The sequence below is a fragment of the Melospiza melodia genome, chromosome 4, assembly GCF_035770615.1.
Source record: "Melospiza melodia melodia isolate bMelMel2 chromosome 4, bMelMel2.pri, whole genome shotgun sequence".
Classification (NCBI taxonomy): Eukaryota; Metazoa; Chordata; class Aves; order Passeriformes; family Passerellidae; genus Melospiza; species Melospiza melodia.
Window position 1 is genome coordinate 55976561 of NC_086197.1, and position 17688 is coordinate 55994248.

General features: G+C 49.2%; 1 protein-coding gene across 1 annotated transcript; it reads left to right on the forward strand.

Annotated features, from left to right (window-relative positions):
* The first annotated feature begins 8551 nt into the window (after positions 1-8551).
* Positions 8552-17574, forward strand: SERHL2 (serine hydrolase like 2). The gene is made up of 12 exons (XM_063154671.1): positions 8552-8630; positions 10036-10259; positions 10331-10444; positions 11415-11456; positions 12181-12200; positions 12386-12460; positions 13234-13343; positions 13619-13698; positions 14030-14064; positions 14808-14884; positions 16328-16421; positions 16779-17574. Exons 2-12 carry the CDS (start codon positions 10112-10114, stop codon positions 16893-16895), a joined length of 912 nt encoding a protein of 303 aa, XP_063010741.1. The 5' UTR covers positions 8552-8630; positions 10036-10111; the 3' UTR covers positions 16896-17574.
* The last annotated feature ends 114 nt before the right edge of the window (positions 17575-17688 follow it).

The window sequence follows — 17688 nt, forward strand, 5'->3', positions numbered from 1 at the left end:
ACTTTATTCTTTTTCAGAGCGGCTTCAGTGGGAGGACCGGCCGCTGGAGCTCTAAATCACAGCAGGGATGAAGTGCTCATCTGTTCCATTTTTGGTTTTTAAGTAGGCTTGTCACACTTTTCTTTGTATTTTTGGATGGCAGCTTCAAAAATATCCTGTGGTTTGCTTTACAGTTGCCTAGTAGGGAGTCTGTTTTCCTCTGTGGATATTTATAACATTTATTGGGTGACTTCATAGACTCTTCCAGCCACCTTGCCTTAATGTTAAATGGCCTGGTCTAATTCTACCTTTTATTCTTCTTCTTCATCTTTGCCTGTGAAAAGTTAACATCCAGCCTCACTGCTCTGAGATTGCCTATGGGTCTTGCTCATACTTCTCTCATCCACTCTAAACTGTGACCTGGCAGCAGTTACAGCTGAAGTGGATTTCAGCAATCGTCTTCAGCCGTAAGAGCCAGTGGGACATGTCACAATGGCACCATTGACCGCAGCTTTCCACAGCTCAGATCTAAACCACAGGGTCCAAAATGTCTTCAGGATCAAGGTACCTCTGAGGTGGCTTCATTATAGGTGGAAAACACCAGAATGCTGAAATAGCTTGTGTCTGGTGCAGTGAAGGAGGAGAAGGCAGTCAGCTGAAAGGCTTTGTGTAATGACAGTGAGAATACAGGCAGGCTAATTTGAACACTGCCCACTGCTGCATCTCTGGAGAAAACAGGATCCCTCCTAAAGACAGTTTTTGAGATGCCCAGAATGCTGATGACAGTGTGACAAGGAATAGCTCCCAAGAAGGTGCCAGGATTTGTTCTTAGGATTTACAAGTTTTATCCTACCCCTCAATTTTTCCCTGCATATGGATACACATACCCTCACTATCCCCTTTAAACCACATTAAACATGAAAGCATTCATTGATAGAGCTGCTGACAGAATTAACCATTTCCAGAGAGTTTTTTCTGAAGTCCTGCTGCTGAGAGCAGTAGGTCTGAATTCACTCTACCTTTGGATCATAGTTCTACTTTATGGTGTTTCTCTGCTTGTTCTTCAGCAATCTCCAAGTCTTTGGTAAGTAACACCCCAACATCTTCACTCCTTCTCAGCATGCAGATTCCTTACATCTTGCATAAGGTAGAAGGAGCCACAGTCTGCCTATTTACTTCTGTCACTTTGGGAGGTGTGGGAAAAAGAACAGTATTTTGGGGCACGTCATTGCAAACTACTGAATAAAGATGGTTTTCTGGGAAAGCAAAAGGCAAGCACTGCCTCAGAGGAAGGAAGAGGATAATATGATGAGGGGAAAGAACTGGAGATAATGAAACATTGAAAATCTGCAGAAGAAAGGAAAAAAGATACCAAAAGACCAAAGGAGAAGAACATGGAGGGCAGAGAGGAGGGAAGATGAGTGAACACATTAGATCACCCAGTAGTGACTTGCCCTTCAGCTTTGCAGACCTGTGTGTGGAAGCTCAGCTGGGGCTGGAGCACCAACTCCACATCACAGGTGACCAATTACTGAGGATCTCAGTGCCTTACTGGGCTCCCACCAGACACTGGTGTGGACACTGACTTTCTGGATGGGATGTGAGTAGGATATGAAACTGCCCTGACAATGTAGCTGACCAAGTGGCCCAGACATGGGGCCCCAAGCTGGGGGCTTCCTGCCAGGTGGTTGAATGGGAAAGAAAGGGAGAGAAGAAAGCAAGGGGAAGGCTTGGGTACCCTGGGTTGAGAGGTGATGTGGGCAGTGCCTGAGATTTTGTACAGATAGGAGGATGGAAGGATGCTTGTGGGGTGGGTAGGAAATGACTGCCACCATCTCCTGATGTGCTGCAAGTCCAACCTACCAAGAATACAAAATGTACAATGTTTGATTGCATTCAGTCTTAGGTAGTTTTTCCCTTTTGACCTCTCCTCCCCTTTTGAGATAGTCTCTCTCTTAACTTGCTAAAAGCCTTCTTTTAAGAGGTGCTAACAGCAAAGCATTAAGAAGAAGGGAAAAAACCCAATACCATAAAAAGAGAGAGCCAGGAGGACTAAACCAACACACAAAAATCCCCCAGCCCTGTTCCTCTGCTCTCCCAGGAAAAAAAAAAACAAACAACAAGCAACCCAAAAAAACCCAACCAAACAAAAACAAACATCTTCAGTGGTTTAGAGCGAGCAGAGGCTGGTTTTGTTCCACTCTTATGAGAAAAATTAGCACAAGTAGTGGCCCCTTTGCATGAAGCGGTGGCAAGGCCCCTCCTTCCTCCACCAGAGCAGGGCTGTTCTCAGTAACGAAGAGAAACTGCTTTCCAGGAAAGCGAAGGTACAGGGGCTGCCCGGAGCGCGGTGACCCAGCGCGGGTGCCGCGGCTTGCGGGCTGCCCGCCCCGGCACGGAGCGGCGGCGCTGCCGTGCCCGGCCGTGCCCGGTGTCCCGGAGCACGGACAGAGCCGGGGCAGCCGGAGCCAGCCGCGCAGGGGGCACGGCGAGCGGCCGAGGCGCTCCGTGCCAGTCTGCAACACCCTGTGCTGTCACGGCTTGGGGAACCCACGGCCGCCGCAGAGCGCCAGTGCTCTCACTCGTGGCCAGTCCGTGCCCCTGGGTCACTTGAGGGAGGAAGACCCAGCAGACAGCGACTTGTGCGTTTTCAAACAGAGCATCGGGCTGTATAATCTGGAAGGTATTTAGGTCAGATTTAAGCAGCTGCAGTCTTTTATAATTGTACAGCAAACCACTCCCTCACCTCTGAATCTTGCCTACATGCCAAACACCCTGGAGCAGTAGAGGACAATCCGGCACAGGGGAAACGAGGTACAGCCTTCCACACCACTGGACTCAGGTGTGAGCTCTTTGAGGCTCTGCGGCCACATAAATCCATGACCACCCCAGGTGACTTTTCCCAACCTTGCTGCCCAATAGACATGGAGGTGAAATCCTCAGTTAAGGATTTCATTGTGTCCTTGAGGTCTACTGTCTCTCCTTGTTATCCCACCTTTTCAGGAGGTGTTACTGGAGGCCGAAATGGGTGGATCTTGCCCAAATCCCCTTGCTCAGAATCCTTCAGTTGGAACATGTAGCCTCAGTCCTGCCCATGCTTTCCCAGATTTGTCCCCCCGCACTGAGGCATGCGGTGATGCTGAACCCCACTCACAGGACACAGGCACCCAGTTCACTCACTTCAGGCTTTTCTCCAAAGCAGACAAAAACAGCCAGGAGAGGCTGCTTGCAGGGAGCAATCCGAGACAGAGACTCCATAGCAGAAAGGTCCCGAGTCACTGTTGGACCTAGAAACAGGGGCTTCCTCAGCTGGGGAAACCAAGCCTCTAAATGAAGTAAAACAATGTAAAATGCAAGGAGTATAGCTATGGACTATAATTTTGGGAGTGGCTGTAGCAAAAGCATTGCAGGTTGGTACCATCTGACAGCAGTGTCTACTGCAGTAAACTAATTTCCAGACCACTCTGCTTTCCAGATGATCACAGGACAAAGAACTCTGTCACATTAATCATTGTTGTTTTGTTAAACATCCCATCTTCATTAAAAAACTGCCAATGGTTGGAAAGCTGCCAGCACCCTAAGTAAACCCCTCAAGTATTTAACTCCTCTCTCCATTACTGAATGTATAACTTGTCTCTAGGCTGTTTTTTTCTTGTGCCATTGTTAGGCAGTGTGACAACTGGAGGAGCAAAAATGCAATGCTACATAGGTATACCAAGGCATTGATCATGTTGGTCCTAAATGCTTCTCTCTCATAAAACGTCTTCCAACTCCTTAACAGGCCTTAAAGCTCTGCCAGGAAGCCTCTCCAACTTGTTCCCTTGCTCATTGAATCATAGCTGTCAAAACTGGGAGTTCTTTCACACCAGTAATCACCTCCATGGAATTAGCACACACAATATAATCTCCTGCAATATAATCTCATTACACCTGTTCCTCATTCCCTGCTTGTACATCAGGGAATGGAATGAGCCTGTCAGACTGCACTGGGGGCTCACACTCAGCTGCTGCTCTGCTCTGAGTCAGCCCTTCACCAGAGTCACTTCTTCCACAAACACCATGGCCAGATCCAAAGTGTGGCCCGGGTGGAATAACTCACCATTGGACTGTTTCAAAACCTCCCCTTACATGCTTGTATCAACTTTAATATTTTGACACTTGCTGCCTAGTCAATTCTCAGTCCGATTACTACAAAATGTGTTAATTTGGTATCATTCCAGTGTTTTAAAAATCAAAACACAGTGTAAGATTGTGTCCATTTCCTTGCTGGAGAGCTATTACTTCAACAGTTTTTACTTTTGTCAGCCAAATCCATAACCCAAATCTGTAACTTACATCTCCAAAAGTTCTCAAGCAGTTTTATAGATTCTTTTCCATAAACACATGAGACTTAGTGTTAACCAGAACTTTTCCCTTGTTTTTAAATGATCCTAGTACCTGCTATTTCCTTATTCTGTCTGAGGTCAGTCAGGAGCTGGTAGGCCTGTAATTACAAGTGTCAGATTACTTATGGTTTTCACTATTTAATCTCAGCCTATAGGGAATCTGCCAGATTTTCCAAGTGAAAGATGATTAAATCTAGACAAGGGCTGGAGAGAAACTTCTCTTCTTCCCCTGCCACTTAAAACATTAAAATAGGTGCATGCTCTAAAGGTGGGTATGGGTTTTGTAGAGATTTGGAGAGTAGCTCACCTCTCAAGTTAATCTAAACAGGCCCAGGGGATGGGAACCAGCAGAGACTCCTGAATCTGTCCCAAATATAATAGACTTTCTGATTAAGGAGGAAATGGAAAGCTGAGACTGGAAAGAGTTTATTTGTATGATGGGTGCTCATATATAATTTATATGCAATAAATGTTTCTAGCCATTTCATTAGCTGCAAATAAAGTGATACAAATGTGCACCACTTGGACCTGATGCATGGTGTGTGCCTGGGGCTGCTTCCAGCTGAATGGTAGTGGTTCATGTGGGAATGATTTAACACCCCAGCAGCCCCACTACCCAAATTATGCTGCAGGTGAATCCCTGAAGTAGATGCACTTCACTTTTTAAACCACTCATTGCTTGGCTTAAAACAAAGATTTCCATTTAAATTATCATATTGGCCTCAGACTGTGGTGGGTAAAGAGCCAGCATCTCTGTCTCTCCCACCTTCTGCACAGCTGGAGAGCTCTGGAAAAATTGAGTTTAGCTCAGTTGGTTACAGCATTATGCCAATAAACAAGGAACACAACAGATCTGAAACAAGGGGGAGAAACCAATCTAAGCCATCACAGCATTTGTTTTGCACTTAATATGTAAGCAACTTTTTAATCAGAAATTCACATAAATGAAATTCAGCAAGAAATTAGGGAAAACCAAAGAAAAAGTACACCATAGAAGGTACCTGGATGAGTCTGTTGCTGTTGAGCAGAGCCCAGAGATCATGGAATGATATCCTACCCCAACTCTTCCTCCCTGGGCAGCTCATTTAAACTCTTGAGACTTCCTGAGACCATCTCCAAGGCAAGCAGGATTTGTAGCTGGAGTTCAAACTAAAGCCTGTAAGCCAGCATGTTGGAGCTGCTTGCATGATAACGTGCTTGCCTGTGATCACTTTTCTTTTCCTGTCCACTATAGATTGCAGCATATACTCCTAACATGGGGCTTTATATAGAGGTGTGTCCTCTATATATCCTCTGAAAGAAATCAGTTAAGCTAGCAATAGCATGCATTTTTTTATTTGTATAACGACACAAGAGAAATTGGGGTATAGGACTATGACTAATAAATCAACATAAATAGATCAATATGTCAGTACTTCAGTGCTCAAATCCAACCAGCTATGGGGAATTTGTCCCCTGGTAGCAATCAATCTGCTGTACTTAAAGTTTCCTCACCAGATCTGCAGCTAGCACAAACTGATCAATGCTGTTCCAAGTCAGTGGAGCATAACAGCTTTGCATGCCCCAGTGTTCACCCTTGCAGGTACCCTGCTCCTTTGCAAGGACACAGAGGCTAAATTACCCTTTGCTAAGCACATGGGATATCTCACACTAACTCACAGTTCTTTACTCAAAACCAGCCTTTCTTACCACCAATCCACTTAGCCCAGCCAACACCTCCTTTCCAGGTGGAATCCAGTTTGGTCCTCCACAAGCAGCAATTCCACTGCAGTGGCCTGTGGCACTTACTAGAAGTAGATGCAGCAAAATGAATTCTGTGAGCCATCCAAGTTCTGCTGTGCATCCTGCATAGGGCCCTCCCCCTGGGGGGGTTTCCAGGCTGTGCTGGGGGAGTCTTGCAAGATGTCGGGCTGCTTTTATAGAGGGGTGAGTAGCATTACTAGAGAAGGTATGAGTGACCTGGAGGACAGCTCAATAATATGGCTTTGGCTGATAGGGTGACAGTCCTGCCACTGAGGAGAGGGCACAGAGCACATCCCAGTGAACTCTTCTCCACTAGGAACTCCATCTGAAATCACCTGCTCCTGATAATTTCTGTGAGGAATGCTTCCTTTCCCATCAGGTGGTGGCTGATGGAGCCTCCTACCAGAAGTGATTTAGGATGAAGGTCACAGGAGTCCAGTGTCACTAGAGAATGCATTATTCCCTCCTGAGTCCCAGAATAATCTCTGTGACCCAAAGCAATGAGAGCCCAGATCCTACTGGCTGCTGGAATGGGGGAGAGAGCCCAGTGTGGTGGTCCAAGACCTGTGGGTGGTGATGGATATACCGCCAGGGGACGCATTTACAGCGGGATCCCAGGATTCTGCCAAACAAGGCTTGTGCCCAAAACCTGGTATTAGGTAGAGGTCAGGTAGAGCTCCAGCATGTAGCTCTCAGGGGATGTTCCTTGTGGGTACAAGTTCTTGGAGGTGAAGTTCCCCATGCCCCAAGCACAGGTGGTAGCCCAGGCCTGGAGACAATCTGTGCTGTGCTTGCATGGCTGGCTGGACAATGCCACCACCTTCAGTGGGCTCATTTCACTGCTCCCCAGAAGTGAGTCTGGCTCATGAGTGGCAATGGATTTTCCTGGCCATGACCCATTGTCCCACCAACCACTGGAGTGTGTGCCAACAGTCCACATAACTTCTCATGGCACAGATCCTCTTCCTCATCAGTCATGCCATAGACTGCAGAACCACAAGCCTAGCAGCAGGCATTGCCTAACAATTACATTGCCTAACAATTACACTGCCGTCTGGTGGCTTCTTTAGGAGGAATTCCAGGAATTCACAGGAGGGCCCTGCCCTCCATTAGCCACAGCCGCTATTGGATTATTGTTCATTATTATCGAGTGCATTTTACAAATCTGTTCTGCAGCTGTCTCTTGCTTTTCACCTTTTGTAATCAGCCACCCACCTCTGAAAGTTGTAGGAGAGAAGCTGTAGAAGTTACTGTGGCCTCTCTCCTTCTGCAAGGCTCCCCAGCCCTTGTAGTCTGCTTTCCTTGCTCCTTCAGTATGGAGGCTTAAGGAAAAGCAAGGCACTGGACACTTTGCAAACCTGTAAAAATTCATGTTCTGATTTCCTTTCTAAGGCTCACATGGAGAGCAGGATGTGAGCTACACAGTGCTCTTGTTTCTTCTCAGTGATGGATCCCCAAGGTTATGTTTCAACTGCTGTGGTGCAGAGCCCATTTTGCCAGGATGAGTTAGAGCTAGGCACGAGAAATAGGGCTCTAAGCTTCTACACTGGTTTCTTTCAAGCTTTTTAGGCTATTCTGAAAATATATTGTGTAATTTAGGAGACTGATGTGCTGAACTGAGTATAGGGCTTCCAGTTACCAATATAAAAATGATTCCCTAAGAACATACATTAATTCTGCTTCCCTCAACTGTTCCAGCAAGGGTCCCACTGCTCACAGTGAGATTTGACTTTGCTTCCTTTGACCGCAGAGTCCTTGACTGAAGAGGAATGGTTGTGGTCTGCATTAGGCTTAGCAGATTGCCTGCTGGATGGAATGAGAGGCACCAGAAAGTAAGTCACACTTGGGTATTGGCTTCCTTGAAACTTGCTCTGTGCAGACATCACCTTTTTGGGCAATTAATGAGGCAAACCATATAGAAACCTCTCCATCTCAGAGGGGTCTGTTTTTTTCTGTTTTTGCAGAAGAGGAGTGGAGTGGCTGAGGCAGTGCTGTCTGCTGTGCATCTGTGGCAGCTTGGCCCTGTAGTAGAGTCAGTTCACTGCGATAGGTCACAGTATGGGAGGGTGACTCTTGTCCCTGAAGCACCACGATTCCAGCAAGTGTTAGGAGTTCAAAGAGTCTCTCTATCAGACAGTGACAGAAGTTCAGTGTCAATGTCAAGCGCTGGGCCCGTTTGATGTCAATATGAAGCTCCTGGGTCACAGTTAAAACATCTCACACTGTGTCACCACAGTACAGGCAGTTTCCATCGTCAGTAATGTGTCCTGGAGTAGTCAAGGATGCAGCCATCCTTCCTTGATTTCGACTCCTCGGAGATTCCCATCACGCCCAGGAGGTTGTCCGCAGCTCCAGACGCCACAGCCATCGTTAAGTTCCCGTTCCTCTTACCGAGCCCGACGCAGTCGGAGGCGGGGGCCGGGGCGCCCCAGGGAGGCGGGCAGCGGGGCGGTGCAGGCGGCCTGCCCTGCCCGGCCCGGCCCTGCCGCCGCCTCTGCTCAGCCGGGCCGGCCGCACGGAGCGGTAGGAGGGGGCCGGGATGTCGCGGGAGGGCGGCGAGGGGAGAGGGGGCCGGGTCGGCCGTGGCGTTCCGGGGGCTGCTCTCGGCGCCGGCCGGAGGTCGGTCCCCGGGCAGCCCTTCCCCGGGGCCGGGAGCAGGACCGGGAGCCGGCGCTCCAGGGCGCCCCGAGGCGAAGGCCCGGGTGTAGCGGCGCCTCCTGCCCGCCCAGGGAGGCCTCAGCCCGGGGCCGGGGGGATCCCAGGGCCGGGGGGATCCCAGGGCCGGAGCCCCGCTGGGCCCAGGCAGGACTGCCTGGGACGGCCATCAGGCTCTGCCAGGAGCCCGGGCCCTCAGGACAGGGCAGGTCCATGGTCACACTATGGGAAGTCAGCCCACGGTTGTTTGTCAGGATCTGGGCCGGCTAGGGCAGCTGGGATCAGACACAGCCCCGAGATCAGCAGGCTGGGCCACGGTTCCTGCGGCGAGGGCGTTGCTGATGGACACCGGCACTGCTGCAGCACTGCTGCGGCTGGTCCTGGGCCGAGCTTAAACACACTCATGGGGAGCCCCAGGCTTGGCTCATTGGGACCATCAGGGCCCTGACAGCAGCCGACCCCCTCTATCCTCACTCCTTAGAGAGGCATGGGCTCCGGAGGGAATTGCTGTAGAGTGATTTAATTGCTGTGCAGTCTCAGAGGGGTAATTAAGGGAGCAGATACGCAAGACAAGTCACTTGGAAGGGGATATGACATGAAAGACTTGGAGGTAGTCAGGTTGCCTGTGGCTTGTGGGTGAAAGGGAAATGTTTAAACCACCATTGGAAGGTCACCAGAGGCTGGGTTCACTCAGGAGCTGGTGCTTGAGCAAGGGTCAGTAATTGCCAGGTAAATGAGATGGTTTGAGATTGAGCAAGTGCCTGGCAGATTGTGGACCCATATCCCGCGCAAAAGTCCCTGGCCCTGAGGGGTGCACAGGCAGGTGGCAGCAGTGACCTGCTGTGCAGCATGGAGCCAGCTCTCTAGCAAATGTGCCGAGCTGTGTGCTAAAGAGAAGCACCAAGGTAAAAGAGGGCAAGGTGGTAACAATCTAATGCTGGAGGCAGAATCCTTATTCCCCAAACTGTCTTCTTGGCCCAGGACAGGTGCCTGGCTGACTGCAGCTAGCTGGGGGAATTCTGCATGGATCTCCTGTGCCTTCTGGTCAGGTTGCAGCTGCTGCAGAGACACAGAGAAGGCTTTCTCTTCCTGCACAGGGAAAGCTTATTTCTTCCTAGGAGCATAGCTAGTACGTGCTGGGAGGAGGATTCCCCAAACAGGCAGTCAGGAACGGCAGCTTGGGATGTTGAATGGGGAGCTGTAAATCATCAAGCTGCTAATTAAGACCACAGGAGACTGGTGAGTTACTAAAGACCTGTATTACTCTTTTCAGAGCTCTAGACCATTAACAAGACCCCTGGGACCTTCTCAGAGTACTGACTCTTCAAGGACATCACCCTGTTTTGGGCATGTTCTCAGAGTTGAAGTTCCCTGTGCCCTGGGGACATGTGGCAGCCAAGGCCTGGGGACCCTCAGAGGGACACCCTGTGCTGTGTTTGCATGGCTGGTTGGACAATGCCAACACCTTTGACAAGCTCATTCCACTGCTCCCCAGAGGTAGGTGTGGCTCATCAGGATGGATTGTGTTGTGTGGCTGGGCTGCATATCTGATCCTCTTTCCCTTTCAGGTTGTTATTATGTGGCAATGGATTTTTCTGGCCATGGTTTGTCCTCCCACCGACCTGCAGGCTGCCCCTACCATTTCCTAGATTATGTGACCGATGTGCGCCGGGTGGCAGCAGGTGGGTACTGGAAGGAACCCTCGAGGGGGTGCTTGTGGAGGGGGTGCTGTACTGGTCCTGCTCTTTCCAATAAGCAAGCAGCACTTTCAGTTCCCCCTCCTTCTTCCCCTGCTGCTAGTGTTTCTGTGCTAAAAAAGCTGTAGTGGTGAAGTGGTGGATGCAACTAAATGGTTTTTCCAGACTGGCTTTTTTTAAGCAGTCAGTGACCCCTAACCAGTGTTAGGTGTAAATTGGAAACTTCTGGTTCTCCCTGATGGCAGTTTACTACTTGATTTAGTATCATGCAAGGAAATCTGAAAGTCAAAGTGTCTTGTACTCCTAATAACTCCTGATGTAACTGTCCATCTGTACATTTGGCATGTGTGATTTTAGATTTCCCATTCAGTACACAAAAGAGCCTCTAGAAGCTCTCAGAGGATAAATCCCATCTTTCAGTGAGGTATATTTCAGATGGGCAGCACTGATAAAGCTGTATTTTCCTATAAGCCTCCCAGAGTGCCCTAAAAATGGTCTGAAGAGCCTGATGTGCTAAATGGTGCAGAAAGCTTTCACTTGGAATCATACTTCCCTCAATGCAGCAGACCTGGCTCTGTGTCCTCCCATGTCTTGCAGAATGCCCTGCAGCAGGATGCTCTGTAAAGGTTTCTCTCTTCCACCAGATGCTACCCAGTCAGGCTCCTCTGCTTCTTGCCAGTCTCATATCTGGCAGTGAATGGGACTTTCCTGGAGTTTGTTTGACATATAGAGAGAACTTGAGGGCTGTATGACTTAACTACCATGAAAATGAGGTGGTAAATGCTCTTTTTCTTCAAAATCGGCCCACTTAGCTGCTTGGTTTCTGGATTAAGAAGCAAATGTGGTAGTGCAAAAGCCCTCCTGGGAGAAAGGCCCATGTCAGTAGAGAAGCAGCAAGATGTTGCTGCTCTGGTTTCTAATGCAGCACTGTCTGTTTTTCTCTTTTGCCATTTAGCCTTGCAGTGGAGACGGTTCACCCTGATGGGTCACAGTATGGGTAAGTGGCTCTAGTCCTTGTAAACTGTGAGATTAATAGAAAGCAGTAGATAATTAACTTCCAAGACATGTTGCTAGGAGCTGGGTTGGAATATTTATTATATTATGCCAAGTACAAGGTTCCTGCTTGAGTGATTCAAAAATCTCTGCCTGTGTTTGAAATGCCTGTTTTTAAGACCCTGCAGTACAGACAGTGGTAACTCTTGCTGTGAGCATTTCCCCCACCCACAGGACAGAACAGTGATTGGCAAAGAGGGGTGGTCTATGCAGGAGAAGTCACAGCAGGCCTTCCTGCCTGGTCCCCACAAAGCCTGGGAACAGACAGCCCATTTGGTGGGCTGTAAAGCTGCCTGAGGGGAACTGGGCTCCAGGATCCATTCCTTTGAGCTTGGAATATGATTTATTTTGCCACAATTTGGAGTTTGCTTCCCAGGGCTGCTCTGGTCACAGCTAACAGGACCTGCACACCCAGACATTTTAAACAGTAACTCCTCCTTGGACTTTGCTGTCTGAGGGAGGTGGAAATGGCACAAGATGGGGAACACAGCAGGTCAACAGCCCTGGTCTCTGCCTGCATGTTGTGGGCTGGGAGAGCTGTACTGGGATTTTGTCCCATGGTACAATGCACATTTTTATTTCTGAGGTGGCTCCTGCTGTGAGGAAGGTGAATTTCTGTTACCTGGGGCTGTTCTGTGCATTACTGAGCACCCTTTTCTTCTTTGCAGGTGGGGCTGTGGCAGGAATGGTGAGTAAAGCATCATTTCTTCACGGGGTTGATTTCTGCAGCTGCAACAACAAACAGGACAGAAATGAAGGGGCAGAGCTGGATCTCGGGAGGAGAGGCCCTTCCCTGACCCCTCTCCCATGCAGCAGGATAGACATCACTCAGTGCTCAGCTTTTCATTTTCTTATTGTTTCATCTCTCCTCAGTTCTGTTTCCTTTATCCTGAGATGGTGGACAAGCTGATCCTGCTGGAAAGTCTTGGCTTTCTTCTAGCTCCAGAGGTTAGAGCTCATGTGTCCTTCCCTTCACTTTTTTAAAATACAAAAATATATTTTTTTTTCTTTTCCTCACTTGTTCAGAGAAAGCACTGATGTGACCACCTCCTGGCAGGTCACACAAGTCCTAGGGCTCTCCCTTTTGGCTGGCACTGATCTGCTCCTTGTTGCACAGACTGAAGACTGTCCTTAGGGTGGCCCTTGGGGAACACCTGGTAGAGGTCCACATCCTGCAGTCCCTTAGCACAGAAATTTTCTTGTCTGTGCCAAGCCCTTGAACAAAGGAAACTGGAACCTCTGTCCAGGCAACTGCCAGCTGAGGTTATTTTTGCCAACAGCATGCTGGGTGACCTGGGTACAAGACTGGTAGATTTTTTTCTGTTCCTGGCAGTTCATAAAGCTACATTCCCAACTTGCCATCATTGCTACCAGATGCTGGAGCTTTCGCTGGCAGTAGTGGTTCAGAGAGACAAAACTAGTTCAGAGACAAAAAATACCAAACTTTGGAGAGTTGTCCTCAACTCAGAAGTGGGATAGGAAGGGTTAGAAAAGATGGCAAGGATAAAAGGTTAATAAGTTAATTACAGCAGCATTGCTGTATTTATTTAAAACAGCCTTTCTCCCAGAAATTATGGGAGTTTTTTTTAATAAGATACCCATAACTGATGCCAGTTCTGAGGGATGTTGAAGAGTGAAATTCTCTCTTCCCCTCTCCAATAAAGGGTAAAATCACTCAGAAGAAAGGGGTTACTCCTCTTCCCTACCTCTCTGTGTTTCAGGACACTGAGGCATGGCTGAAATCAAAGAGGAGGGTGATCGACAGACTGCTGAGTCTGGAGGCAAAGCAGCAAACTCCCAAAGCACGGAGCCCTGAAGCAGCATTGCAGAGGTGGGTTCCCATCCATCCTCTTCATTTACTGCCTGCCCTCACCTTGACAGAGTTACAGCTGCACATATAAGAAAGGAAAACCTTCCCTGCATTTCACCTTTCAAGTCCTTTTCTGGAATCCCAGCATGACCTTTTGCTTCTGCTGCCAGAAGCTGCTGCTTCTTCCTGCTCCTTTCTGAAGCAGCCTGAGAGCTCACTGTCACCTTGTCATGGCATTTTTGCTTCACTTCCTCCCTTTTTCCAGCATCACAATCTCTCTGCCATGTCTCCCTCAGGCTTTTAGAAGCAAACAGCCATCTGACAGCAGAGGGTGGGGCAATCCTGCTGCAGCGAGGAGCAACTGAGACACCCGCTGGTAAGGGGCTGTGTGGTGCTGGGCCACTGCTGGGTGTGGGAAGGGACCGGTGCCAACAGCCATTGTCTTCTGCAGGGTACAGGGTGCCCTAGCTACAGATTTACACAGCCTGGATGGGATCAATTAAGTCTGGAGGCAGAGTTCTCCATTCCCAGCAGCTGGGTTTGGTGCTCAAATACTAAAACAGCTAAAGAAAATAAATTTTAAAAAAAGGAGAAATTTGAATTAATCCTGTTCTTCCTATCTCAAAAAGTCTTGTGCAGACCCCAAAAGTGAGTTAAAACCGAACAACTCCTGCTCCTAAGAAAACCTTCTGTTTTTTTCTTTCCAGGGCTGGTGTATAACAGAGACATGAGAGCCCGTACGGTGAGCACTGCTCTTCTGCCATGCCCCCTGCTACTTGGGAGCCCTGAGCTGACAGAACACTCAGAGGATGCCTGCTCACTGAGCTAGGCCCTGCCTCCACCCAGCTGCTTCCCGAATTCCCACATGTCCTTTAAATGCTGCTTTTAAAAGAGCCTGCACTTGATCACTGATTCAGCTTACAGAGTCACTGGAAAATGTTACTGTTTGTTTTTTTAGAAGTTCCTCTGCCCCAAGGCCTCCTGGCCACATTTTCCTACTGTTATAACTCTTCAGGCAGCAGATGGATGGATGCTTTCTGTCAGCATGTCAGGTGACCTGAATAAGAAGGGGAGTGGAACAAAGTCCTTAGGTTTGCTATTTTGATAGTTTTGTGCCACTTTTAGGCAATTAGGGCCTCCTCTATCTGTGCTACTGCCAGGATATGGAAGCCAGGGTAATGTACTCTCTCTCCTTTTTAGTAAAATGATTTTTAAAGCTTTTCTCTATGAGAACATTCCCATATGTGCTGCAGCCCAGCAGGCCATGTTGTTGACAGCCCTGAAACACAGCTGGACAGAAGGAGCCTTTGCAGAGCCATCTACTCCTGTGTGCAGCCTGGATACTTGTCATGTCCCAGCATGGAAGCTTCAGGGCCACAGTTACTTCTACCTTCAGAGCTACTTGTGCAGGAGAGCTTGGGGACACCCTCTGTCCCCAGCTGCTGTCCCTGAGCTTTGACACTTTCCCTCTCTTTGCACCTGCAGCAGAGTCGAGAGTTCTTCACGGTGGAGCAGTGTGTGAAGCTCCTGCAGAAGATCCAGGACCGTGTTCTCATCATTATGTGAGTGAGGCACACACCATACCAACCCTTGCTGTCTCCCTCAGTGGAAGGAATGAAGGCTAGGAAGGAGTCCTCCACTACCCCTTCCTCTGCACTAGTCACCCAGGCTTTTGGCCAGCTGGTGTAACAGTACAGCTTCACATGTGAGAAGTATTTCCCAGTTCCCCACCACTGCCCTGGGTGGGGTAGGCTCCTGGAGAAGGCAGACAGCAACTGGAACATCCTCCCAGCCTGGCACTCTGCTTTCAGGCTGGGACTCCCTGTGGCAAGGCTGAGGAAATGTTAGTCCTGCCCCATCTTCCCCATGCTCTTGGCTTCACAATCCCACCTCACAACTTTCCATTCCTTGGCACTGCAGCAAGGGGCCAGCCTGGCAAATAGGTGACCCTCCACAGCACCACACCTACTTGCTGTCCTCCTGACCTGACTCTACCCCAGTCAGGAACCCAGCCTGCCCCCCTCTCCAGGCCCCTTGCCTGAGCAAACAGGTGGAACTCTAGAGCAGTCTCCATCTCTTCCAGCTACTCCTGAAGCCCCTGGTCTGACTGAGCTCCTGCAAGCTCTCTCCTGTGGCACCTGGGGCAAGCAGCTCTGGGGACAGGGCCAGTGGCTTGGCAAGTTGTTAAGCTGTCTGGGTGCACAGCTTGTTCTGCAAGTCGTCCTCTGCCTTTTCCCATCTCCTTCAAGGGCAAGGTGTGCAGGGCTCTGGCTACCTTGGCTGGTGGGGTGCTGTTAGAAGATTGTCTAGAAAACAAGAAGTGCTAGCAGTTGAGAAAAGAGGTGCAGTTTTGACTTCCCTGATCTGTTTTAATATCCTAACTGCTTCAGGTTATTCCTGCTTGTCCAGAAATGTAATATTGTGCTGAGGTCAAGTCCTCTGTGCCATAGAAATGCCACTGAGCCTGAGATGTCTGCTTGTCCCATGACCAGCAGAGTAGGAGACAGCATGATCTTAGCTCTGCAGGAGATGTAATGCTGACTTCTCCAGGGCAACTGCCATGGTACCTCCCTCTCTGAGCAGGGCATAACTTGGTTAAATAAGCAGCAAAGAGAGGCAGCATGGACTGAGGGGAGATGTGGAAACTCGAAGGAAGGAAGAAGTTAAGAGCAGAAGGCAGAGCCTGGGAATGATGTTTGTTTTCAGACCAGTTACAGAGCCAGCCCTGGGAGGACAATATTTAGCCAGTCCCCACTCTGATACCACTAGGCAGTCACCCAATGTTTTACACCTTCTAGTTTGATATAAAATGGCTGCTTAGCCAAGCTGTGTGGTGCACTCTGACTACCATGTATGGGCCTGTCACCTGCTGCTTCCGAGCAGCCTGGGAAGAACAGCTGAGTTTGTCACCCTACTGTCTTGGGAACACTGATTCTGCCCAGGACAGCCACAAAGACAAATGGAGGCACACTGGGTGCTGAACTGAGCCTCACTGTTGTTTTCAGATCACAAGATGGACTCTTGGTACCACACAACCTACCGAGCAGAAATCACTTTGTGAAAGCCCTGCAGGAGGCATTCGAGTCTAACCTCAAAGAGGTGAGAGCAAATGTCACCTCCTTGCACCTCGACTGGCCACCAACCTGGGAGCAGCAGCTGGGAAGCAGCTGACCTTGGTGGGCCCCCTCCAGGAGGTGATTTGTCCTGAACAGCACAGCCCTCACATGGGGAAGGGGGTGGGGGACTGTGTGCAGTCAGGGGAGGAAGTCACTTTGTTACTGCTGCCTAAGTCCCAGGTTAGTACTGCCCTCTGGACCCAGCTCTTCCCTGGTCCTCCCATCTCTGTCCTGCCTCACTTGCCCTGTCCCTTCCTACGACTGTCACACAGCAGTGTGGGCTTCAGGGAACACTTTCCTGGTCCACATCTTAACATCTTCTCGTGTTCTTTCCCTCCAGCACATCCAGCTAGCAGAAGTGCCTGGGAGTCATTTTGTGCACCTGAATGAGCCCGAGGTGGTATCTGGGATCATCAGCAACTTCCTGACAGCACAGAACACCAGGGCCAGACTCTAGGAAGCCCTCACAGCTGCAGCTGTCCAGGAGAACTGGGAGCTAACAAGCAAGCCCCAGAACTGTCACCATTCCTACCTCAATCCAGCATTAGATTGTGATAATCTTTCCTATGCTTAGCTCACTGCAGGGTGGAAGCAGGTCTGCCAGGGGTACTCTGAAGGAGAGCTGAGCAAAGTATCTCATTTGCCAAAGGGAGAAGGAATCCTTGCTCTACTTCCAGCTCTGTGAGTACAGGGATAGAGGCCCAGAGTGGCCTTCCCCATGGCTTACTCCAAACTTGCACCCTGAAACAGAGCAGAACACAAGGCAGAGGCATCACCTGTGATAGCAGCAGCTCCCCAGCTTAGGCACTGCAATAGAAGTGGCTCATCTTCTTTTACCTGAGGATGGTGCAGACAGGCTGCTCCCAGGATTTAACCTGCTGAAAAACAAGGAAAGTGTTCTGCTTCTCTGCTTACTTCCATAGATGCCTGAGCTTAGAGGGCCTCAGTGTCTCTGTTCCATTGTGAGAACTACTGTTTAAGAATCAGCCTAAATGAGAGCTCACCTGTGCAGAGAAGGCCATTTTAATGAATGCTAGAGAATCCTTAATCCTCTAGCTGAAGCAGCTGGGAGAACTACAAATTACGGAAAAGTTGGCAGAGACAATTTCTGTCCTAAATAAAGATTAATATTCCGATCTTAAGTCCATCTTCTTGACTCTAGAGGAGAACAAACCTCCTTTTCTCTTTCAGGCTGCTCACCCAGGCAGCTGAAATGCATCTTGGGAGGCAGCATTTTTACACACTGTCTG